This window comes from Rhea pennata, chromosome 11, assembly GCF_028389875.1.
Source record: "Rhea pennata isolate bPtePen1 chromosome 11, bPtePen1.pri, whole genome shotgun sequence".
Taxonomy (NCBI): Eukaryota; Metazoa; Chordata; class Aves; order Rheiformes; family Rheidae; genus Rhea; species Rhea pennata.
The window spans coordinates 20,204,259-20,229,763 of record NC_084673.1 but is presented as its reverse complement, the minus strand read 5'-3'; the positions used below and the strand labels follow the sequence as shown (position 1 = coordinate 20,229,763).

General features: G+C 49.9%; 1 protein-coding gene across 1 annotated transcript in view; it reads left to right on the top strand.

Annotated features, from left to right (window-relative positions):
* TRPC5 (transient receptor potential cation channel subfamily C member 5) overlaps positions 1-25,505 on the top strand; it is a 53,724-nt gene that overhangs the window by 27,116 nt on the left and 1,103 nt on the right. Inside the window, exons 3-9 of the mRNA XM_062584512.1 lie at positions 2,923-3,259; positions 5,469-5,608; positions 9,617-9,939; positions 11,561-11,756; positions 22,828-23,034; positions 23,187-23,228; positions 25,086-25,175. Coding sequence (XP_062440496.1) covers positions 2,923-3,259; positions 5,469-5,608; positions 9,617-9,939; positions 11,561-11,756; positions 22,828-23,034; positions 23,187-23,228; positions 25,086-25,175 — 1,335 coding nt within the window. The remainder of the gene's footprint in view (positions 1-2,922; positions 3,260-5,468; positions 5,609-9,616; positions 9,940-11,560; positions 11,757-22,827; positions 23,035-23,186; positions 23,229-25,085; positions 25,176-25,505) is intronic.

Below are 25,505 nucleotides of genomic sequence, written 5' to 3'. Positions count from 1 at the left end.
AGCAGCAGTCAAGTTTATTGTAGTAATAGCACATACACGTCCAGCTTCATAAATGCCTGCTACTTCTCTTGGAAATTTTATTTTCAATGCTCATTTTGATCAGTCCATCTATTCAACCTACTTAGTCCAAAAATGATCTAATTTTGATCCAGGTACCCTGTTACAGCATGTAAAATACATTCATAAAATCTAAAAATACATACAGAAATGAATGACTTTGTCAGACCTTGTCTGACTTCCATCATGTGTTAATTTGCTTTCTGCAACATTGTTCACAAAAAAATCCCACATTTTCAGAAAGAATCAGGCAAAGATATAAAAGCTGCAGAAAAAGAGGAAGAGATCGTCTTTATTATTTGATTTTTTTTCCCTCTCTGAACGCTGTTCCAGGAGTTCTTCCCAGGTTATGTCTTCAGGTACTGCAGGGGCTCTGGAGAAGTGTCTCCAAGTGCCACTTGTCATCAGAATGGGGGCTTAAGATGCCACCACTGCCTCACAGAGTAGGGCTAAAACGTGCAGGAGACCACATCGACAAGTTCGGCTGTTGCCTTTGAGTGTCTGATACTGAGCAAAGCATTTTTCCCTTCCACATGACCTTGGTCATTTTGAATATAGCTGTGATAGTGCTCTGCTTGTAGAGAGCTCTCTGACAACTGTGCGCAAAAAGTCCTTGCGCATGCAAAATAATACTGGGCAGTCTTGGCAATGGATAAATATTTAAAAGAAATGGCTGTGTGCAAAAGCCTTTATTAAGAAATGATCTCTGTCACATCAAGTCTGATCTCCTGGTGACTAAGACCTAGAAAGTAAGTTCTAGGTACAAATATGTGAGGCATGATGAGAAGAGCCTTGCACCCGTCTCATAAATGTACCTGTGAGGGCTGATTCATTACTAGCCCAGGCCATGTCTACACTAAATATAATAGTGTTGACTTCAGAGCTTCTGCTGGGGTAGAAAAATTATACCAATCTGGGATGACAAAACTTGGGTGCTCTTGTGTTCAGAAGCCAATCTCTGCCACCATGGCCTGCTCCTTCCAAGGAGCTAGCTGAAATTATAGCGGTGGCAGAATGCTTTGCCTGATAAAATCTGGCTTCCCAGAGGGGGAAGAGGAGGGCGTTAGCAGTACATTGCTCCCAGCAAACCCTTTTAAATATAGACAAGCCCAAGCATAATAAACAGTACAGTCATCTTCAGGTTACTCACCACTTTGAGTCTGATTTACAGTATCTCTTTGAGGTCTGTTCCCTATGAAGAATGCTCCTGGTACTATCGTGTCAGTTAGGAGCAGAGTTCTTTCTGATATAGCCATATCCTGCCATAAATGTGGTTATATTGTTACAGGATTATTTTTGTTGATAACTGTATCTGTGTTAGGACAGTTTTTCTGGTTTAGCTTCAGCAATATAGGTATAATATGCACCCTGAGAACAACTGTTGAGTTTTTTTCCTTAAACTTGTAGAGCCCAGTGAAAAATCTGAATTCAGTAGGTCAGAAGGATAACTTCATTAAGATCGGTTAGAAATTAAATACAAAAAGAACAGCAATTATGTCTTGATCTTGCAGGCTTTGCTAATTGGCAGTGGGAATAGGGTCTGTAAAAAGCATGTTTCTTCTGAAAAGTGCTGAAGACTACGGGGCTTTCCAGATGTAATCAAGAACGTAAAGTCTTCTGGCAAAAGTCAGAAATATCCTGGCTTAAACTTGAAAATCCAAGGGCTGTTAGGTATTAAAAACGTCTAAAGTAGTTGCAGCTTGAGCATTTCTGGTATGGAGTCACTGAAATGCAATAAACCACCATCACGATGCTGGCTTTTTGTGGAGTGAAAGTAAACTTTCAAGTGTCATTTTTGGTCCAGTGATGAAAGGTTTCTCTTTTGCCTCTGCTAAATCTCTGATTTGCGAGCCCTGTTTACAAATGTGCCGTCCTGCTTCCCGACAGATGTCACCTGGCTGAACTTCACATTACTGTGTGCTGCCTCATGCCCAGCCCAGCCCACACACCCATATGCTGTTCTCCCCCAAAATCATGTGCGCCGCCCCACGCGCTGCTGGAGATGTTCTCTCTCCGTGCCTCTGACACACATGCATACACGCCGGCACACGCTCTGAGCTTTAATTCTGAGTTTCCCTCCTGCCTGGTCTTCTAGTCACAGCTGAAAAATGCTGAGAGTGGTTGGGTTGAAAGGGTCAAAACTTGAAACGTTCTGAAAACAAATCTTCTGGAGAAGAATAGCTTAGGAATGGACGATGCTCGTAGGGATTTTAGTAGCATCATTCTTGCACCAGGCTTTGTGTGCGGAGAGTGACTGTTCTACAGAGCGTGCTTTGAACAGGAAAGACCTCGTGGACGAAATCTTAAATCCTATTTATCATATTTATCAGAGTAATGCTGCAGGTTGTGACCTGCCAAAAATGCCGTCTGCTGCTGGTGCACAGGAGACGGTGCACCCTCGCCACGCAGAGCGACGGTGGGTCTAGTCGGGCTACGGGTTAAATACGAAGGGCCTCTTACGCTATTCACGTGCTTCTCTCTGCTCAGATTTTGTCCCGTGTAGCGTTTTTGCATGTGCTTGGTTCTCGTTGGCACGTGGAAGGCTGATTGCAGGAAAGGTAAGGAAAGGTGGCTTGGAGCCGAGAACCCCGCAAGGTCTGCGGACACGCGCGCTCTGCCTTGCACCTGCAGTTGTAGTTTGCATCAGGTGCATGTTAGCTCCTGTTTCTCTGAAACAGGATTTTCACCTGTAAAAAGAAAGAACTAGTCGACAGGCTTGCCATCCCGCCCTGAGCACACAGCTGACACGTCCAGCGGGAGGCAAGCGGGGACGCCAGCCACGCGACTCCGGGCCACTAGCGTCACTCTCGGCCAAGGCCGCGAAAAGCCCTTTCGAGCTAATCTTTCTCTTTTCTTCCTCCTCAGTTTGTTGCTCAGCCAAACTGCCAGCAGCTACTAGCAACTCTTTGGTATGATGGCTTTCCAGGATGGAGGCGGAAACACTGGGTAGTAAAACTCTTGACCTGTGTCACCATCGGACTGCTATTTCCTGTGCTATCCGTGGCATACCTGATTGCACCCAAGAGCAGGCTGGGACTGTTCATTAAAAAGCCATTTATAAAGTTTATCTGCCACACCGGCTCTTACCTAACCTTCCTCTTCATGCTCCTGCTGGCATCGCAGCACATTGTCAGGACCGACCTTCACATGCAGGGACCACCTCCCACCATCGTGGAGTGGATGATCCTGCCCTGGGTTCTGGGTAAGTTCCAAACACCGAAATGCCTGGGCCGCAGTTGCCTGACTCGCACCCACAGTAACCGTGTGGGGGCTCGCTGCTACTCTCAGCAGCATCAGCCCGTGAAGAGACTTGGCAGCCAACTTCATAAAACAGCTGGGCTCCTTCTGCAACAGCAGCTCCTGCTGGCCCGGGGCTGTTCTGATGCGCGTGGTGCCATCTGACGTGCCTTTAGACGTGACCTGAGTAAACCGCAGCAGTCACAGCTCTCTCGGCTTCCCCCACGCTCTGTGTGAAGCACGGGTGTGGGAATTCGCTTCGGGGCTGTGCTGGTAACAAACGGGGTCACGTCTAATGCTGGCCGAGCTCTGCCGGCTGGCACGTGGCAGGAGGCAAAGCCGGGGCACTCTGCCTTCTCCTTGCCCTGGGGCCAGCGTGCAGGTACCAGGCACCTCCTGAACAGCCCACGGGACAACAGGAAAAGGAGGAGAAATCTCGCTCTGCCTTCGGCCTCTGTGCTGGTGAACACTGCCCAAATCGGCGTCGAGCTCTCTAATAGGAGCAGAAGCAGGAGGGAGTGTTTAATATCAAGATGCCAAGTGGGAGGCTCTTAATTCCAGGGCAACCACAACTGTGAGGCAAAGGAGGGGTCGGTGTTCCCTGAAGGTAGGGCGTACAGATGAGGCAGTGAGACGGGATGGGCGAAGGTGGATGGACCCACTGAGGGAGAAGAGCGGGGCAGCACACCTTGACGCGTTTTTGATGAGCGAGATGTATTTGCGCTTTCAAACTCAGCTCGGACACAACAGCAGCTGAAAACCTCGCTGGAGGCACAATCGCTCCTCTAATTTGGTTCACATCTCCCTTGCTCTGCAGTTAAAATGTAGTATCACTGTGAGCCGGGTGTTACTGGGAGGCCTTTCTGAGGGTGGTGGTTTCCACACCTTTCTAGCTCTCCTGCTAGAGATGGCTCCTCAATGCTTCCCGTGGGTCACTTCTGCCTTGCCCCGTGCTCACCAGCTCCTGACGATGCTGGGCCCCAGTTCCTCCTTCGGTGTTGCCTCTGGCCTAGGCTGGGTCCTGTGGTCAACAGCCCTAGCAGCTCACGGTGCCAAAACCAGCAACGCTGAGGAAAAACAGGGAAGAAAACAGAGCTGTAGACATGTTCACAAATTGCTTCTCATCGTGACCCAGGGCATTTTGCTCCTTTCATAGCTCCACCACAATTTATAAATGGTAACCCAAGCCTCGTTATCTTACTGAACTAATTTATGGCATTGAAATACCTCTGTTCGTAGAAACTTTAGAACAATCTGAGAAGGTTAAAGGACTTTTCTGAGCTTACGTGGTCTCTTCACTTCATCCTTAACTTCACGGTTTAAATTGAAGGAAAAGGTGGGCATTTCAGTGAAACTGGTGTGCAGATGAAAGGATGATAGTCTATAAAGGAAAATGCCCTTTCAAAATAGCCTTTCACAGTTGTCTACTTTTCTTTTTGAGTTCTTTTGTTTTGGATAAATAGGGATATTGTGGGACTGTTTATTAAATGGAGACATTAGAACAGTTTCAGCAGATTAAAGGTTATTATTTGTAAAATATCTTCTGCTCTAAAAGGAGAGAGAGAACAGGCACACACAGCATTGCTGTAACTATAGTAACCGGCAATGATAACTCACCATAAATACAGTATACGAGTTCTTCAACAGGATCCTTTCCATTGATTTATTTTATGTTTTTGCGTGCATGCAAAGATTTGGAGGGAGCTGTAATAAAATTACCTTTTCGGCCTTGACAGTATGTTTGCCTGACCGCTGCCCTGCTGCCTGGCCAGTGAGGAGCTCAGATGGCTATTCCCGTGTTTGCAGCAGTTTATTTCAGCGCTGTCTGCTCCTCAGATCGAAATTTCAAGTCCTAAAAATGAGTTGCAAGCTGCAGTTCAGTTTTAGTGACTACTGTGGTATCCTGCTGTTGGGTGTAGACAGCAGTCTGGGTGACTGCCGACTCCGCACCTTGAGGGGTACTCTTTTTTTTTTTTTCTTTTCACACTTAATGTTTCTTATCTCTTTAGATTGAATTTGTTGTAAAATGCCTCATAATCACCATTCCCCTACTTTGTAGGAGACAGGATGGATGAGGCTGTTAATTTATAAATTTTTAAAATAATTTTTAATCATATTTGCTTTAATGGCAAATAATATCTCCTCATGCCAGTTAACTCTCTTTCTTTCTACAGGATTTATTTGGGGAGAAATCAAGGAAATGTGGGATGGAGGATTCAATGAGTATGTGCATGACTGGTGGAATCTGATGGATTTTGCAATGAACTCCCTCTATCTTGCAACAATCTCCCTTAAAATCGTTGCCTATGTCAAGGTACAGTAACCTGGGACATGTCTGTGGGAACTGTAGTTTGTGGGACCTGCAGGACAGAAAGCGTCAAAATCAAAATTAAAGATCAAAGAGAATAGCTGCCTTTCAAGCAGCCCAGTTTTGAAAATTCACTTGGAAAACTTATGAATTTGTTTGGAGGATGATCTTCCTTCTCATCCTTACTGCTTGGTTAAGATTGAAGCTTTTGGGCTGTTTGAGTTAAGACCAAAGTTTTCTGGCGGTGGGTAGAAGTTCCCCCACTCGCTGTCTATGCTGGAGCTACTCGGTTGACAAGGATGCGTTTTGTTTTCCCTGATGTCAGTGGGCCTCTTTCAACATTGCTAAATCCACTGAAAACATGGTTTTTATATAAAACAATAAAGAAAAAAGGAATAAGGTTTTCCGAAAACTTCTACAGCCAAGATTTATCATAGGAGTCTGTGAGCCCTTATAGGTCTGTAGATTACTTATCAGGAGGCTGCTGGTAGGAGGTTTCCTTCTGAAATACCGGAGTTGGCTTCTCCTCTTGAAAATGTATCGTTTTAAAGCGTAGGCATGGAAATGACAAAGGAGGAAGCTGGATCTTTAAAACTGTGTTGTAGATCCTTTACTGCACTGTTCCGTTTACGGCGAGCATCCGCATCAAAGTTCATCCTCTAAAGCACATTTAGAAATTGATACGCGTCTGCTGCTCTGCGTTGATGCATGTGCAGCTTTGGAAGCCAGATTGCCTGAAGCCCTTGCTTTCTGTCTCTCTTTTTGGAAGACAGAGACAACACGTAAAGGGCCTCCTGCAGACCTCCTTGGGCAGTAGCTCCCTGTGGCTTCAGTAGCAACCGCGGGCGCATGGGTGGCTTTGAGGACCAGCCTCCTTCTTTCCTTGGTATGAATCAGGAGGAACTTCACTGCAGTCAGGGGAGTTACACTGATGTAAGTCAAGGAACCTGACTCTGCTCCTGAACCACAAAGGCGCTTCCTAGTTCTGCTGTGCTGCCTCATTGGCTTTGCCCTGGCAGAAAGGTATCGCTGCTTTTTGCCCAGGATGAGCAGTTCCCCAAAGCTCCCTAGTCCAGCTTCCCGAGCTCGTTGGCTCACACTGGGAAGGCTCTTGTATAACCCCCCTAGCAAGCAGCCCTGCTGCGGGGCCTTCTTAAAATCCAGAGGGTTGCATAAGGCTGAGTTCGTGTTCTTCAAAGGGAACAGCTTGAAGATAGTTGCTACTCCCTGGACAGGCAGCTCTGTAGCAGCATCAAAGCAGGAACAGATTACATCTTTTTTTTTCCCAGCATTCAGAGCTAGCAAGGAAATTAGATGCTTGAAAGGTTGGGTTTTGAACTGTGAGCAATACGAAAAACACTGGAAATTGTAAGATTCATGAACAAATCGTAAAATGTTAACAATCTCTTTCTCTCTCTCACACACACACACATGAATTACTAAAAGAGCTATGCCTCCACAGATTTATGTGGTCACATGCTGAAATATAAACTCACAGACAAACCACACATACAAACAAAATACAGCTTTGTGTGTATACCTTGTATGAACCACAGCACCCTATATGTAAACTGCAAAGGCTGCTATGCCAGCACACACAAGCAGCCTAATAGGAATATACCTGTTTGAGTATGGATGAGACCCGCGTAGATTAAACCTGGCTAATCTCAGCTCTGGTCCTGACCTAAGTGTCTAAGTGTCAGGCAATTTGGAGAGGTGCCTAAAATCTCCCGCAGGACCAGTCTGAACCCGCGTGCCCACAGACGTTTCCTTCTCACCTGCGTCACTCAGAGGTTGCTGTATGCTCTGAAGCACAAGGATTTATAGCCCTGATAACGGTTTCAAAATCCTTTGCAACATGACTTGTAAAGGTTTTTGTTATTTATAGAACAGCCCAGGGCTGGAAAAGGCTGGTATATGTGCCAGTACGCTCTCTCCTAACACTTCTTGGAACTTCAAAGGATTGCATGGACATTTAGCTTTCTGCCAAAAATCAGAAAAATAAATTGCATATTGACACTAATGTTTTCCATCCTTGTTTTTTACATGGAGACCTTTTATTTTTTCTTTTCCCCAATTTGACCAATTTCCAAAACCTGGCATCAATGTTGTCCAGTACCAATTAAATCTACAGGCTAATTATAGCGTAAAAATACTTCCTTAATCAGTTTTCATTTGCTGCACTGAATTATCCTGTAATGAGGAAGCATAGATGTGACTGCTTGGCTTAGCTTATTTGTACTGTTCTTTATGTGTCTCCGCTTTGTTCCATCTTCATCTTCTGATGTCTAACCCAAACAACTCCAACCTTTTCAGCTGTCCCAGGTACCCAGTGGTTCTCATTAGATACCTCTGAAATCCCCTATTTGTGCCCTTGTCTGCTAAGCTGCACGACTCGGAAGTGACTATTACGCTCCGAGCAGGGATATACAATCATGACCCTAAGGAGTTGCTTTAAAAATATACGTGAGTTGAAGATGACCTTTTCCTATTCCTTCACCTGCCCATCAGTGCTGAACCCTGGTAGAGAGCCAGCGGGCTGGTGGCCGGCCGGCACGCAGAAGGGGACCGAGAGCAGCGGTGCAAGTTGGCTCTGCAGGCAGGGGAGGCTTTCGAATCACAGCCGGCCACTACCCGCCCCAGGCGTTGGCAAAGAGCTAAAAACGTCTGCCTGCGTGTAAACGTTTTAAGAGCCATCTTCAGATGAAATGAAGAAAGTCAGTCCCTGTCGTTCGTAAAATAAAGAGCAGTTTGGAAATGTCAGAAGCAATCCGAGGTCATGCTGAAATGCCTTTGTATCATATCTGAGCTCCTTCATACTGTTTGAAACATCAGCGTGCTTTTAGCTCTGTCGCTGGAAAAAATGTGAACTATGTTCACTGGAGCTTCAGATTTAAGTGGAAAGGCCTTACAAACTCATCTGTCAGACCAGTGCGATATTACACCTTTCCTTTTAAAAGGTATAAATATGATTTTAAAGGCCCTAAACACTCTGGCTACAATATTGACTATATTTTGTAAGTACATTTTTGCCCTTTTATAGTTGCTGAATGAAAAGAGGCAGCTGATAAGGGGGCAAATAATTCCTCAGCGTTAAAAAGTCTGATTCCATTCTGCCGTGCCAGCGTTAGGCCCGGGGCGGTCATGTATCTACGACCAGCTCTGCTGTGTTACCTATTTGCGCCAGGCTGCGCGTGGGTCACCTAATGCCCCTGCTGTTACAGTTACATTACAAACTGAGTTAATTTTATAATTGATGCACTCAAATGTAGCCAGTGTTTCAGCTGTAATTACGACCTCTGCTTTAGCAGCTTTCCTAAAATTGCCGTGACAAATTAACTAATAAGAAAATTAATATGAAGAAAGGATTTTGGTTCTGGGCTGTTGGCCCTTTTTTGAGATTACTAAGGAAGGAGAGCATCCACTCCATACGTCCCATGGCTCATTGCTTCCCCTCTGCCCTCCCTCAACCCTCCCTTGCCTTCTGCCCACACATCATGTTGAATGTGCAGGAATGTTTAGGAGGAATAATAAAAAAAAATGCCCTGAACCTGCTAAAGAGTCAGAACCATGTTACATGTTAAGAGAGAAAGGGATTTTATATGAACCTGTGGACCTGAATTACCAGGTCCAATTAACATGGGGTTTAAATTTGGGGGGGGGGGGGAAGGGGTGGAAGCCTCTTTTCTAGATTCAGGCTAGGTACAGCCAAGATACCAAAAAAGCCTAGAGCAAAACTGGTCCCACAAAACTATCAAGGGGACAATATCTTGCAAGGGAGTTCATAAGAAGGCTTCATTAAAGCTGAATCTGAGCCCGTGTTAACTGAGCTTCAAGCCCGACTCCTGAGCGCTGGTCTGGTGCCGAGAGGCAGGGTTGAGCAGCAGGTCTTTGCTCATCAGTACCGAGCCAGCATGTGTGGACAGAGCAGTAGTTTCAGCAAGTGTGACTTTTCAAGCTATCTCAACGTGATTACAACATAATTCACTTTTATACCCTTGTTATTTCTTTCAGTATAACGGTTCTCGTCCGAGGGAGGAATGGGAAATGTGGCACCCGACACTCATTGCAGAAGCCCTCTTTGCAATATCCAACATTTTAAGTTCCTTGCGTCTCATATCCCTGTTTACAGCAAATTCACACCTGGGACCCTTGCAGATCTCTCTGGGACGCATGCTGCTAGACATCCTCAAATTCCTTTTTATCTACTGTCTGGTGCTTCTGGCTTTTGCCAATGGACTGAACCAGCTTTATTTTTATTACGAGACCAGTGCCTCGGAGGAACCCAACAACTGCAAGGGGATCCGATGCGAGAAGCAGAACAACGCCTTCTCCACGTAAGGCCTCCTTCCCTCTCCGGTCGTACGGCTCGCTGGGCCGCGGGGCGGCGGGGGCGAGGCGGGCGGCCGGCGGTGCGGGGGCAGCCGACGGCGCGGGGCGGCCGACGGCGCGGGGGCAGCCGACGGCGCGGGGCGGCCGATGGCGTGGGGGCAGCCGACGGCATGGGGCGGCCGGCGGCGCGGGGGCAGCTGACGGCGCGGGGCGGCCGACGGCGCGGGGGCAGCCGACGGCATGGGGCGGCCGGCGGCGCGGGGGCAGCCGACGGCGCGGGGCGACCGACGGCGCAGGGCGGCCGATGGCGTGGTTCCAGCGTAGTTCGGAAAGCAGGTATTCCCTCGCCAAAATACCGGCTTTGTCGGAGTCGGGGGGAGAAGGCAGAAGCTAAGCAAAGCCTGGGAGACAAGGGATAAACGGGCAAAAAGCGCTAACAAAAAACAACGTGCTGGCGCAGCACCAGCATCCCCGCCTTTTACATATACACAAACATAAATTTTATATATACGTGATGTTGAAGGCGTCTCTGAATCCCCTGCATTGGGGTGAGACCAAAATCACAGCAAAATCCATTTCGCTGGCAGTGCCGGTCCTTCACGGAGACGTTGGCATGGAAATTGCTGCGGTGACAGCTGGCAGGGCTGAAAGAGATAGCACATGCTGCAGAATAACACGAGCGGCCTTCCTAATGCACTTGCTTTAATTACTGGTAGTGGGGATAATTTTACTGATCAGCCCCCCTCGAACTGCTCTTGCCGCTCGCACAATACTTAAAAGCGCAGAGGGGGGAGAGTAAATAAAGCGCGGTCCAGGACAGGGCCTGCGCCCTGCGGCCGAGCGAGCCAGGCCGGCGCCCGCCCTCGGCGCCAAGTTAAATGAAACTCGTCCTTGCGCCCCGCGTTACCTCGCCGCCGTCCTCCGCGAGGGCTGGAGGCGGTGGCTGAGCCGCCGGGGCCGAGCGGAGCCTCGCGGGAGCCGCGGGCCGGGCGCCCCGCGCCGCCGCCCCGGCCGACTCTCTGCCCGGCTCCCCGTCTGCGGCCGGAGGAGGTGGACGGAGCTGCGCTGCGCTGCGCTGCGCTGCGGAAAACCGGAGGCAACGGCTGCGGGCTCGGCTCTGCTCCGGCTGCCGCGAGCCCCAGAAGCGCGTGGCGCGGCCGCGTCCTAAGGAAATCCTAAGGAAACTGAACGCCCTGAGAAGCGGGGGCACGTGCGGCGTACGCGCCAGGAGAGCAGCTACCGCCTGCGGCAGAGCTGCGGAGTTTATTTTTATTGGTTTTCCTAATAGGAGCATTTGAAAGTATCTGCTGACCCCAGGCCAAAATGGAACCTCTTAAGCAGGCATATTAATGTCCTCTTTTTGAGAGGACAGCAGGGCTGCTAATGATGAAGACACTGTTTAAATAGGAGAGATTATATCCCTATATAATAGCAATATCACAATAATTAGAGGCAGCATACTTCGTTCTCCCACTTGAGTGCTCCCAGGGCTGGAGTGCTTCCAGTGCCACCAACAGCCCTTACGTGGGAGGACACCCGACCTCAACGCCTCCAGGGCTCTGCACGTTGTTAAGCATTTTCTGTTTCCCAGAGTCAGGTAGCCTAATAGAAATCTGTTTTTTGCAGACTCTTTGAGACCTTGCAGTCACTCTTCTGGTCTGTGTTCGGCCTGCTGAACCTCTACGTCACCAACGTGAAAGCCAGACATGAGTTCACAGAATTTGTTGGGGCCACGATGTTTGGCACCTACAACGTCATCTCCCTGGTCGTGCTGCTGAACATGCTCATAGCCATGATGAACAACTCCTACCAGCTCATTGCCGTAAGTTCACCTCCTTCTCCCTCTTCGTGCTTTCTTTTCTTCCATGTGCCTCCACTTGTTGGCTTGTAGCACGCGCATCTCCTGGGCTTCAGGGCAGCCGGGGCACAGGTCGGTCCTCCCCGAGCGCCGAGCAGCTCCTGCGCGGGACACGCGGCACTTTGGTAAACCAGCGGGCCCTCTCCAACCTGCCGCCTTGCCCCACAGGCACTGCCGTAGCGAGGCGATGGGTGTTAGATCCTCTGTGAGCAGAGTCGGGAGCTGGGAGTGTTGTCTGCCTCCCCACCTGGCCCCTCGGGAACACAGGCGGAGCAGAGACTGCCCACCCGCCTTGGGCAGCCGTGGAGAGCAAGGCAGAGATAAAACGGGGAAAAAGGGACCTGCACCAGCTCGCCGACCGCTTCCATTCCCAGCTGCCTAGCGAAACCTCCGGGGAGATGCCCGGGTAAACTCCTTTCCGGGCTGGAGAGCAGAGTCTGTCTGCTTGAACAGTCCTGCTGTTGCTGTTGATCGTCTGCTGGTTCCAGTGGCTCCCAGATTAGGTTATCTAGTCAAACAGAGCACATACGCAATTGAATCAGTGAGACTTGGGAGCCTCTGATCTTTACCGTGGTAAAAATGACGAGAAAAACCAGGCCAGTGACCTTGCTCGCAGGCAGGCAAACAGCTTATCACAAAGGCGTCGCTGTTCCGCCGGCCTGTGTCAATGCCTCAAGCACTTGCTGTCTGCTGGGGCCACCCTTCGTGTTCGAGGACGCTGGACCCAAGGGCAGGCAACCAAGTTAATCTCTTTGGCTGTTTTCTCCTATGCCGTGGCTTTATTGTCCTCATACAGGCTTGTCACCGCCCCAAGCCCAGAGCCAAGACTGCCGTAAGAACGAAGGGCCCTGCTGCTCGCTGGGCTACAAACCCCTCGTCCCCCTTCCCCGAACAATTCCAGTGATGCAAAGGCAAATCAGAAACAGTCCCCGGGGCTTAGAGAGCCCCTTTGTGAGTTGTTCCCGCTGAGCCATCCGGAGCGGGAAGTCACCAGTGGGGACGCCCGTGGGTGCAGAGCAGCTGGGAACAGCACGTTCTCCCAGCAGGAGCTGCCTGTGCCAAGTCGGAGGTACAGGGCTGAGCGCACTGGATAACCGGGCCGTAACGAAGCATGGCGCAGCAGGAGGCCCCTGCTTCGACTTAGCACCCTGGGAATGCAAGGGGATATTTCGCTGTCGCTTAAGCTATCGCATAACGATTCCTACTGAGGGCAGCCGCATTTCTTGGGGAGGCAAGAATTGGTCACCTCCAGGCCGTGCCGTGCCGTGCACACAGCTTGTTTTCTGAAACTAATGTTTCTGCATGCTCCTGGCACTCTCCCAGCGATCAGCTTTCTGCGCGCGTCTTCCAAGGACAGGCATCAATTAATCTCTTCCCTGAAGAAAATAACTCATTAATAAACAGTGAGCTTTACAGCTGTGGGGCTTCTTTCCCCTACCTTTGGATACTGTAATTTCTCCTACTCCTTTCTGATCCTCAGTAGGTTGGCTGCTAAACGGGGCGTTTCTTCCTCTTGATATTTGTGTTACGCTGGACATATGCTGAACGCCAATGTCCAGCGAGGGAGGGGGGTAAAGGGCCAAGAAGGCTCAGCATGGCGTGGAGGTCCTCTTCCGAAATACATCTGGAGGAAACCTGCTGCCGCGTGCAGGACTCCGCAGAGAAACAAAATGAGCTGAACCCCAGGGAGGAGAGCGCATCTTCGCTTGTCGATCTGCCTGCAGCAGCATGATCAGGACGTCGTAATTAATTCCACTTGTTAATGAGCCGCAGCGCCGCTGCAGCGCAGACAGCATCTCTCCTCTCCGTTCTGCAGGACAGGCACGGCACAGCCGTAGCAGCAGCCATCCTGCAGGTTAGCTTTTCTCCGCTATCTCAGATCTCGGCGTCCTGCTGCCGCGAAGCCGGAGGAAGCAGAGCCGAGGCTGCTCGCCCCAGGCTGCTGCCTTGTCTCCCAAGCAGGGCTTAGGGCTCCTAGGTCTGGTGGGCGCACGGCACGCAGCCACCGTGGCTCCGCAGAGGCCACAGCAAGAGCGAGGCAGGCAGAGAGGAGACTTCCACGCAGCGTTAAGGGACTCTGGGCTCTCACAACGGCAAGCATTTTGACTTTTTTTGACTAAGCTATTTCAGACTTCAGGAAGTGTACTTTCCAGGAGTATCCTGAAGCAATTTTGATATTGATTTTTTCATACAGCCTGCGCTTTTCACTTTTGCCAAGCCATTATCACAACTGGATCGTGGGAGACGCTGTATTTCACTGTGAAAGCAAACGAAACCCAAAGGCGTGATCAAGTGTCCATACGTGGCGGGCTGCATCCGTCTGCGAGGATCCGAGCGCTCGGCCCAAGCGGCGACGAGGACGCGCTGCGCGACGGGCTGTTTCTCATTGCATTGCCCCTCAGCTGCATCTAAAGGGAGGGAGTCCTTCTGCCAGGCTGTATTTCTCCCAAAGCAACGTGGTAGCAGGCGTTACCGATACCCCAGCCCGCGTGTCTTCCCGGAGTGCTCTGGAGCAGGGGCAGGTTGCGGGGCATAGCATGCATTTTCCAGAAGCACGTTGCTTACGGACACAGCTGTGGCGTTCCGGGAAGCCTTGCAGGGTTGAGTTGGTCCCTGGGACTGTCTGAGCACTCCCAACTCCGCTCGGCCAGCAGCAGAGGGAGGTAAGAGCCACAGGATGCGGGAGCTAGGACCCCTCTGCAGAAGGAAAACCTTGGGGCTTTCGTCTTGAAATCGGGGCTCCACGTGGGCCAGAGTCAGCGGCACAGACCGGTGCATCCCGCTGAAATATTAAGGAGAGATGTAAGCACTTGCAACTGTTAAATAAACCGTGGCTGTTTTAGCAAAAAGCAAAGCAGCCGAGCGCCGCGGGGACAGCAGCGCACCGACGTAGGTCTGAGCACGCCACCCCTGACGCGTGTGCGTGGAAGGGTGACGGATGCCCGCGTGTCACCGGCGGCGTGCCTGCCCCGCTGCAGCAATAAGGCTGCCACGCTAGCAGTGTGTATGCAGTTACGAACGATTTTGTTACGTTGTTCCTCCTGCTGGCTGCCGGTTCTGCTCTTTCAAGGCTGGTTCATCTCCGGCAGCTGCAAGTGCAAATGATGTTGACGTGTTTAATGCTTTCAGGCCCATCTCCGAGAGCGGAGTGCGTGACCCAACGGCCATGGAGCTGCCAGTGTTCAGATTACAGAAAATAGGACACTGGACACCAAAATGGGAGCTTGGTTTTAAATGACGCAATGAAATAGAGTGTGGATTAGCACATTTGGGGGGGAAATGTTCTGTGTAACAGAAAACCATATGTATAGTAAATAGGAACAGTTGGTATAGGCAGCTAAAAATAAATTAACGCTTTCAGGAAATGTTGCCTTCAAATTTAGGGATGTTGTGCATGAACTTTCTTAATTTTTGCAGAATAGGGAGCTTAAAAATTAAAGCACCAAGGAATATAAAGATTTTTCAGCTGCCTAGTACATTGTTTCCAACATGACAGGGGACTTCCCACAGGAAATAGTATCAAACTTTTCCCGATCTGCAAAGAACTAGAAGTGCCCCTCGTTCTGCGCCCCAGCTGACCTCCCTCGCCAGCCCGGCAGCGGTTGCTACCCAGTTTCGCTCACAACAGCAGCAGAGGCCCCGGCCCCACCGCGATCCACGACCCGCCGGCACAGAGGAAAGCAAAGCTGGCGCCTCCTTTGCTCGCCCAAGCTGCACGGTTATTCCCCGGCGCTTCTGCTACGGCAGAATTTCACAGCACCCCGAAGGCAGCTGGAGACGCAAAGCCGCACGGCCCCCGCGCGGGGCGGCCTCCGCGGAGGCAGCGCCAGCTCCGAGCCCTGGACTCGTGTCCAAGCTCAGGCAGCTCCCTGCGACGTTCCCTGCGGAGCGTACGCTGGGGGGGGAAGGAGGAGCACGGACTCGAACCAAGCTGTTAACACTCATCGGGCGTTTGCAGAGCCTCTGGAGGCAACGGCTCTGCATGCTCCGGCTTGGTGCGCCGCGTCGGGCTCCTTCTGCCCTTGGGCTGGACAAAGTTCACGGTCTGCCCGGGGGCCTGGTCCTACAGACGCTGCCAACACAGGTATCGGCGGTGGGACCAGAAGGTTAATCCTTGCAGCTGCCTCAGTGGCCAAACCGCTCTGGGGTGGAACCGGGTACGTTTAGGTAAAAATCAAGATGAGCTTGCAGTTTACAGAGGCCCCTGGTTGACTGAAGACATCATAGGGAATTTGCTGCATCTACAGCAGCGGTCCCGTTCTCGTCGGCGCGGTTAGCACAGCAGCGCCCTGCCTGACAGGTCAATGATTCTCTGCCCATTGCATGCGGAGCCGCACAGCAAGGTTTGCTCTTGCTACATGATAGAAGTTGAAGCATCCAGATGGAACCACATTGGCTGCAGCCCGCTGCATTATCCCATCTTTTATTTAGACCTGACAAGCTCAATTAGCATTATCTTATGCTTCTGCACGAAGGGGACTTTTGTAAAAAAGGCAGAAGAAAAAAAGCGGAAGATAAAGGAAAAATATTATCTATGAAAAAGGAATCAAAAAATAAAAGGGATGTTTTGGGGGAAGAACTCTCACCTGAGGCTGAGCAATGGGAATAGCTATATTAGGAATCCTCTGAAACACGACTTTTTGATTACAGAGCTTCACAGATTTCCTTTTCGATGTGTTTCAGTCTAGCACATAAGTTGGTGCTAATTGATCAGGGAACAGAAGTCCATCCAGTTAAACTGGAAGGTGGCTCATAGCCTGCTGTGCTGTAGAGCGTCATCTACGTTACTGCGCTCGGGGAGTCGTGCTGTACCCAGCGCATCCCCCAGCTCCTCAACGGCAGACTCTGCTCCCAGAGGCTACACAAGAAATTGTGGCTTCTGCCCTTAAATCAGTGCTGTGTGCACAGCTCAAGATTCAGTTAGGGATTTGAGTGATCCCGTGCCTTTCACGTGCAAATCCAAACTGGGACTTTGCTTCTTGGGACTAGTTTCTTTTGGAAAAAAATGAAGAGAGAGGTATGAGAAAAGTATCTGATTCCCCTTTGCATCCAGCTCCCACCAGGCTCCAACAAAATTCTTCTTCTTCCCTGGAAAGCTCAAATCCCAAGTTGACCTGCTATGTAGGAAAAGATCAAAGATAATATTTTGGAAACAGTGCGAGGAGAAATGCGGCTGTTCCAAGTTCATTTTTGCAGTGGTGCTGGCACAGTCATCAGCACCAAGCACTTGGGGTAGACATCCCTTCCCAGCCCACCGGTTTTCTGTGCGTTTGTGTGAATTACTCTGTTCTGATGTACTGCAGGTAGTTAGGACTATCAGCACAGTTATGGCTAGCTGTCTGTCTTTCAGCTTGAAGAAGAGTCTCTAATCAGCCAGAGAGGTAATGGAGAGCTGGAGGGACAAAGCCTTAGCGACATCTTTTGTATTGTTTCTTCCCGCTGCGTTTTTTTAGAGAACTGTTTGTCTACATCGCCTTCATACTGCTCTGATTTATTTGACTATTGAAATATCAACTGAACTTTGCTGAAATAGGAGAAAAGAAATGGAGAGGGCAGAGAGAGGGCAGAGAGAGGGGGAAAAAAGAGAAAGTGTCAGCCCAAGTAATTTAATTGCTCTAAAAACAGCACAATTCACAGTTCTCTGTGTTTTCTCAAAAATAATATTCCCTGGCCTTCTCATTAGCTGCTGTTATTTCTATCCATTGTGCTGGTGGGAGACGAAAGGTAATTGATACATATAATCAAAATACTTTGCAGAATATAATGCCCTGTGAGCTATTATAAAGATTTTAATTACCAAGTATATTTCGCACATGGAAGATATAAATAGTGATTATGCTAGAGCATGCATTTTCCAAGTACAAACAAACTCATTCCCTGGAGCTGGGGAAGCCGGGCAGAATGGACCCGTCCATTTTCCGGAGGGCGATGATGGCCAGCGCGCCCTGCTGCTGCTTAACAGGTCCTGCGCAGGTCCGTGCATACCGCAAGCGCAAAGGGAGAAAGTTCCCACGAGAACTTTCAATAACCTTCTGTATTTGGTACCCATGAAAAAGGAGCAGTCTGACAGTTACCTTGCCAGGGAATAACATCCGCATGAGGAGAGCAGGTAGCTACTAATGAAATGCAATTAGATTTATATGGTGAGTCCTTGGCAGAAGATGTGGTAACCCTAATGCAGGAGTCCCTGTGACAATGCTGAAGATGGATCGTGGGGTTTTTTTTCTTTTTAAATTGCAGCAATTTCAAGTAATTTTCATTTCTACCAATGTGGATCTACCAAGCTTCCTCCTGTGCTGGAGCTGGCACGATGCTCTGCAGCTTCAGCAGCCAGCTGCACGCGCTGCCCCCAGCCTGCATGCGCGGCTTTTGCTTTGGCTGCAGTTTGATGCCTCCTTTTCTAGGCGATGGCCAGAGTGACCAGCGGGCTCAGATGCTGCTTGCGTTTGGCTGTGCGTCGGCACAACGCGGCACCACCTGCTTCCTGGGCGCTTCCGTGCTGCTGCTTTTGCGTCGCGTTCACTGCGGTGCCTCGAGCCGGTACGTCGTCAGTAGTGACCTGCGCTCTTACCTGTCCCCTTGTGCTTCACCTGCTTCCTTCTGGGGTCTCTCCATGGGGAGAGGTGCAGGTCACCGTGGTGCAGGTCCTGCTGACGCTGAACCGGCCGATACCTTGATCTGCTTGAAGCGACGGAGCTTGGTCGCTGCAGAATGAAGAAATCTCTTCCTGACTTGCTTCGTTACCACGTGTTCTGTATGAATCCTACCACGGCCCGGATCCCCCTGACGCTTGCAAGTCGCCTGCGTGCCCGGCGCCTTCCCGCGGGCCTGCTCGCACGGGCGCTTCGCTCTGGAGAGCTTTGGGGCTCGGGGGGCTTCGCGCGGGCCGGTGCTCCGTGGCGCCCCTGCTCGCCGCCCAGGGCCCTCCCTGCATCGCACCGAGCAGGCCGGCGCTTTCTGCTGGGCGGTACTCTCATCTCCTCGCTCCCTGCCTCTTCCAGTTGCTTTTTCTAATGCTAGATTGGCCTCTGTTAGTCATCTTGCTTGTATTGCTTTTGAGATTGATCCCATTAAGCTCTCACCCGTCAATACGTACGTCCTCCCAGTCTCCGAAAGCGCAGCCATCTGCTGTCAGCTGCAGCCGCGTTTCCCATGCGTTCATTGTCTCTGTAGCTCCCTGGCTTTTCCCATAGACGTTTTCTCTTTGTATGAAGTGTTCTGCTTTGAAAAATATTCAGCATCATTTGTTTACCTCAGAGAGCCTGTTTGCACTTTGCTGCTTGCTTCTTTGGGCAGGCCAAGCTCTGCTGATGCCCTTACCAGTCTGTCCAGCGCATATTACCACGCTCACACCTTTCCATCTGCAGAAAGGTTGTCTGTGTCGTCTCACGAAGATTAACTTTCTCTCGGCCCTCTTTCTGCAGTGCTCTCTGCTCAAAATACACAAGGCTTTATTTTTTGCATTAGTCTGCTTGAAAGCCACGCTAATATATATTTTCCCTGCTGTTGCCTGCTCTTGATTTATTCTGCGAAGAGCAACAGAGAGGCGCACGAAGAGTTCGGTGGCCTTCTCCCACGCGGAGCAGCTCAGCTGGCTACACCGCAGGAAGGCGCTTCGGGGGTGCCGGTGCCCGCGCGGAGCGAGCCCCCGTGCCCTGCGGGGTGCAGCCAGGCGCACCCCGGAGCACCCTCCCCGGCGAGCGCCGCCTCCTCCGAGTCCCGGGCGGCCCGTGGGGCCCCGCGGGGAGGGAGCGCAGAGCAGCCCCACCGGCCCGGGTGCACAGGGGAGGCCGGCCCGCGCTGGCTCTGCCCCGCGGCGGGGCGCTCGGCCGCCCGGGCAGCCCGGCCCGCGGGGCGCAGCCGCAGCCGGCAGCGTGGTTCCAGCCTCGGCGCGCGAGGAACGTGCTGCTCCCGCGTGCGGGGGCAAGGGGCAGAAGCCCTTCGCACCCAGGTAGCACGGAGACGCTTCGGTAACCGCTCGCCTTGCTGGACAGGGAGCTGAGACGCTAGATGCACGAGCAGCTTGAGGACCCCCATCCTGCGGCAGGGGCGGCCATCAGAGCAGAGCAATAAGAGCCCCCCAGTGACGGCGCACGGGAGCTGGGTCATCGCCAGCGCAGAAGCCGGCCGTCATTCGGCAAAGTACGATCGAAACCGTACGGCCCAGGAAGGAGATGGGGAAGGGAGTCTTGATAAAAAGCATTTCACAAACTGTAAACAACAGATTTTCTACACAGAGAAAAAGATAGAGATTAATGCTTGAGTTATCCTGGATAATTAGTGTAGCAGGTAACTATTTTAAATCTGGCACATCTGTGAATACCTCACTTTGACTGAATGAGAAAATCCTTACAACTGCTCCAGTAAGATGGCTTCAGCAGTCCCCCAGGGAAATCTTTATGGGGGATTAATTCCCACTTCACATGGCAGAGATCTGCAAAAGGATTATGTGGCCAGCGCGACACGTTCGCGTTGTGGTGCTAACTGATGCAGGCTTTTTCTCGCAGAGAAGCTGAGCGCTGGTTTCTTTGAGTTCAGGTGTTCTTTGAACTTGAGGGCTTAGTCCTCTTGGAACAAGAGTGTTTTGTAGCTGAAACGATGAGCAATGCTTGAAAGAAAACAGTGACGAGAGCAAGGGCAAGAGCAACAGGAGCTCAAAGAGCAGACAGCAAAATCCAAGCTCGGATTTAAATTACTAAAGCAACAAGGTCACACTTGCAAAGCTGGTGGAGCTGCTTTTTTCTGTAAGTGTTATAAAAAAGCTATCATCTAGCACACCATGAACAGCACTGCGCCTTCTAGGAAGAAGGGGCTTTGTCTCCCCACCCCACAGCTCCGTGGAGGACGTGGTGGCCAGGCCCGAATCGAGCAAGGGACTGGCCGACCTAGGCCTGAGCTTCAGTGCAAAGCAGGTTTGGACTGGCTTCCTGGAACACAAAAACATTCTCAGGAAAACTGAAATGTCTGTTTTCAGGGCATTTCCAACCCAGAACTGCTGCCAGGAAGTCTCATCTGATTTGCTCAAGGTCGCAAAACATCCAGGTGTGTAGCAGCGGGGTTGAGTTGGTGAACCCCAGAGAACTTGCAGCAGGAGCGAGGGAGAGAGAAGGTATCCTGAGCTCTGTGCAGAGGGTCTGTCTTCAAAGAGGCTGCATTGCACTTGCTTGACTGAGCCTGCGCTGGAAGAAACACAAGGGAGCTTGAAGCCAGCGTTCCGCAGCCTCACGCAGCGATGCGGTTAGGTTAGGAGGGATCGTTAAAGCACCCGCAAAACCTCCCCGATCGGAACCCCCCACCGAGTCCCACAGCACTGCCCCGTATCTGCAGTCAGCCTCTACCAAGCCCACAAGCCCTTAACCTAATTTTGAAACAAAGAGGAAAAAAAAGAAAGCACTTCATGCAATCCAGATGTTCAGCCCTTTTCTTCTTTGCTTTCCTAAACATTAACTTGCAGTCCCTAAGCTGCAGTTTTGCCTCATCCCTCTCTACGAGCAGCATGCAGCAGCCACTGCTCCAAGACCTTCCCCACCGGGACGTGCCCCTGTTATAGCGGGCCAAGGCAATCATGGCCAAGTCACTACACCTGATGCCACCCCACGCTCGCTCCTGGCAGCTAGGGTGGACATTTGTAGAAGGTGATGAGTGGATTTATAATCTTCTCCAAACTAACCTTCCCCTCCTGACTGCTCGGCAGGACATGTACATCTACTTCTGCATTGACATAGGACTTAAAAGTCCCTCCTCTCTATCCAAAGCAACAGTCTTCGGTACCCTCTCGCAGCTACGGCCTCATCCTGAACTCTCCAGCCGCCCCGATCACCGCGGTTAGAGCCTCCCGGGTGCCGGCAGCTCTGCTCTGCTCATTCCAGCCTAGTCCAGATCCCTTTGCGTTTTCTCTTACCTTGCACTGTTACTTAGCGTACATAATCACGTTTTTGGTTTAATCTCTTAGCATAAATGCTAAGCAGCTGAAATGTCAGAGCCGTCAGCTTAGCACTGAACTCCGCAATGGTAACAATACCCATCCATTAACGGTAACAATACCCCGTTTTAATTTCACGTAGTACTGTAAGTGGTGTTCAGCACTGCTTGGCTTGAAAGATTCAAACAATATTTCTTCCTTTTCTGTCCAACATCCTCATTCCTGCAGACCATAAGAAACAGTGACATTTTTTAACACCAGTGCACAGCGTGAAATCCATTTTGAATAGCTGCAGCATCTCTTCGAATCCGGGCTCCCAGGAGATGTCTTTGCCCTGATTTTGATTCCACGGGCTAGATTGCAAACATCTTGGTTTGGGGAATGCTGCTGTCAGTGTCTCGCACAGTTGCGGTCTTCCTTTGCTGGTGACAGTTTGGGCCTCGTGCCTACAAGGGCGATCGTAAAGTGGTGCTGATGGCTTCCCCACCTCGGCAGAGCACCCTCTCCTCTTGGCGTGGACATGGGCCACAGCAAGCTCCTGCCGTGGTAACGTAAGCGGAAGAATCGGGAAAACATCTCCAGTCTTGTGTAAGGATAATGCAGACACCAGGTTTAAAATACAGCACACGGTATCGTTTCTGTTGTGGCTGAGTCGATAAAGGGTGAATCACTAGATGCCATTAAAAAAAATATATATATGAAGGACCTTTTTCTGGTGAAGAAACTGAGATTCATTGGATTTGGGCAGGTGGAACAAATGGTCTGTGAAAACAGAAATAATAACAAAAAGTAAAATAAAAAATGTGTTTTCTTGCTGCTTTTATTGGTGAACTCGTAAGCACAAACTCTAAATGATGAAGCTGGGCTTGCGCAGGTGAATTTCTTGTTGCTGCATATCGCTGTCACCGCATCTCTCAGCGGTCGGTGTTTTTACACTCAGCTATGTTTCACACCGACTTTTTAAGTCACCCCAAAGAGGGAGGTGGAAGAGACGACACCGCTTTGCCTGCGGCGGGAGAAATCCTCTCTCGCTCTCGCGTCGTCTCCGCCGCTGCCGGCCTTTGTGCCAGTAGAGCCTGCTGAAGCTGCTGATGCTCTTTCCTCCTCTCCTAGGACCACGCGGACATCGAATGGAAGTTTGCCCGGACGAAGCTCTGGATGAGTTATTTTGATGAAGGTGCCACTCTGCCCCCTCCTTTTAACATCATCCCGAGTCCCAAGTCAGTCTGGTACCTCTGCAAGTGGATTCACAACCGGCTGTGCCCAGGCAACGACTCCACGAGCGAACAGAAGAGGCACGAAAACCTCAAAACGTTCACAGTAAGCAGCCGCGTGTCTTTACGCGTTGTTTTTGAGGGTGCTTGCTCTGCTGTTATTTGAAGGATGCTGCTGGATCGTAACTCGCCAGGAGCCCTTGGGAGCTCGAAAGGCAGGATGAAATGGGTAACATACGTGTGCCTTTTTAATTCCAGGAACGGCACGCTGACAACCTGATTCAGAATCAACATTACCAGGTAAACTCTCCAGCACGGTCTTTATTTGCTGTTTCTTCTTGCTTCTTTTCTAATACCTCACTTCTTGCTTTCTTCTAGAATGTATTTTTGATTAAGCGCAGGTTTTTCTTTTTGTGGATTAAAACATTTCATCGTTAGAGGTGGGATGGTTCAGCAAACCAGCCTGGTCTCGCACCTCCTCTGAAACCGTGGGAAACTTCCTCGGTATCCTCATTCTCGCTGCTGAAGATGCAACATCCCCATTGGCTTCCCAGGGACCGGGTTGTCATGCTATCCTGCATAAACCTGATCTGCAGCATTCTTAGACACACTCATGAATTGTTTCCCTTATCTTTTTTTTTTTTTTTTCTTTCTTTTTTTCTTTTTCTCTTCCCTAAGCCCAGCTCAAACAGTGCTTGGGATTTTCTTCCATTTGGAAGGCTCAGGAAAGAGGAATTGTTCCTGTGCTGAATTTTGCTGTTTCTGTTTATTCTCAGCCTGCCCATCATCAAGTTTTCATTAAATTCAACTTACAAAAGGATGAGTCTGTGTTAAAAGCTCCTAGCTGCAGCACTTGAATTCATGTGATGCATTATGCCAGCATTCTGGGGGGAAACCAAAAATCTCCAGATTATTATTTTGTATATAAGGCTATACTGCCAAAAACAATCAGTAATTCATCTTATTATTTAAGACAATTTCTGTTTTCTAAAGAATACGTGTAACAAGAGTTGATGTTTACCATAATTAGTCACTTTGACGACAGGCACTTGGTGCTTTTGGACTTTGCAGTGCTGTTCGCTGGTCGCAGCGGGGGGGGGGTTTGCAGGTGTGCCTGGGGAAGGTGTTACTCTTCTAAAAACATCACAGCAAAACTTTGGTGTGGACAGTATCTTAACGCTTATTGGTTAGACCTGCCAGCGCTACCTATGGAATGGGGAAAATGAAGGTCTCGAGTAGTCTTTTCTGGAGACAGAGATCAACTGCCATGTATGTCAGGTTGCATGGATACATACACGCACACATATGTATATAATATATCTTAAAAAAGGTATACATGTGTGTATGTATAAGGCCTAAGTACCAGTTGGTTTACTCAAGGACAGCAAGGGGGGATACAAATGCAGAGGAAAACGGCCACCTGCTGCACAACCTGGATTTCGTCCTACCAGAAATTGGGACTGGACAAACAGCCCCGGTAACAGAGAGGAGCGAGAGCCCTTAGAAAAGTCACTGCAGGCATGATTCGGTACTCACAGCACTGCCTCGGGCGCTGCCGCAGCTTTGCGAGGAGCCTCTAACCTCTTGCGGGGCAGAGCTTGCCTTTAGAGGCCTCCCAGTCCTCGGAGGGCTCGCGGCTGCCAGACGTGGCTTCCCAAGGATGCGCCTCACCTCGTGGAGATGTGGTTGATCCCGATGCCGTTTGGTGCTGATACGCCACCCTTGGCTTTCAAATATTTGATAAACAATCTTCAAATGGCAAGCTTAGCACATCAGGAGATATAGGCTATCCACCTGAGCCCGTAATCTTAGAAACTTTCAGCAGCTGAGAGTAAAAGCTGGCTTAGAGGAGTTTAAATGGCTTGAGGACATTTAAGAACATGGGAAAAAAAATCTTACAGACTTCTCATATACAAAACACAGTACAAAACACTGACCTGCTGTATTTAAAATCTGAGCATTCAAGACGAAAGATATATAGCCCTTTCTAAAGGTTTGTCTGTTGGAAAGAAGGTGCCGTGTTTGTAAGGGTGAATGATTTTTCCAGCCAGCAGAGTCAGGACAGCCACTGTTAGTAAGAACCCGGTGAGGTGATAATAAGATCAAAGTTTTGTTGTGAAGCAGCAGCTGAATCACCTGTATTGTTTCATATTCCAGGAAGTGATCAGAAATCTTGTGAAAAGGTATGTTGCAGCTATGATAAGAACTTCCAAAACCAATGAAGGTTTAACTGAAGAAAATTTCAAGGTAACTTGTTATTCCTTAGTAAGCACTTATCACATTAATTCAGGTGGCCACCTGCAGAGCTTGGTGAAATCTGAGACTCACTGTGGAAAGAATGACTATTGCTAGAGCTGGGACTACATGTGACATGCATTTCTTCCTTTTCTGAGCAAAGAATATTCCTTATTGAGGTGTCTTCTCATACGATCACTTCAGTAAATTTCAATGTGTAATACCTTATGTAGACAGAAGCTTTGGAAAACAGTAAAAATGAAGTACCTGATTTGAGTCAACATCACATTCCTAATTTGACCCAGGCAGGGCCAAAGAATATGTCCGGCTCTGTGGATACAA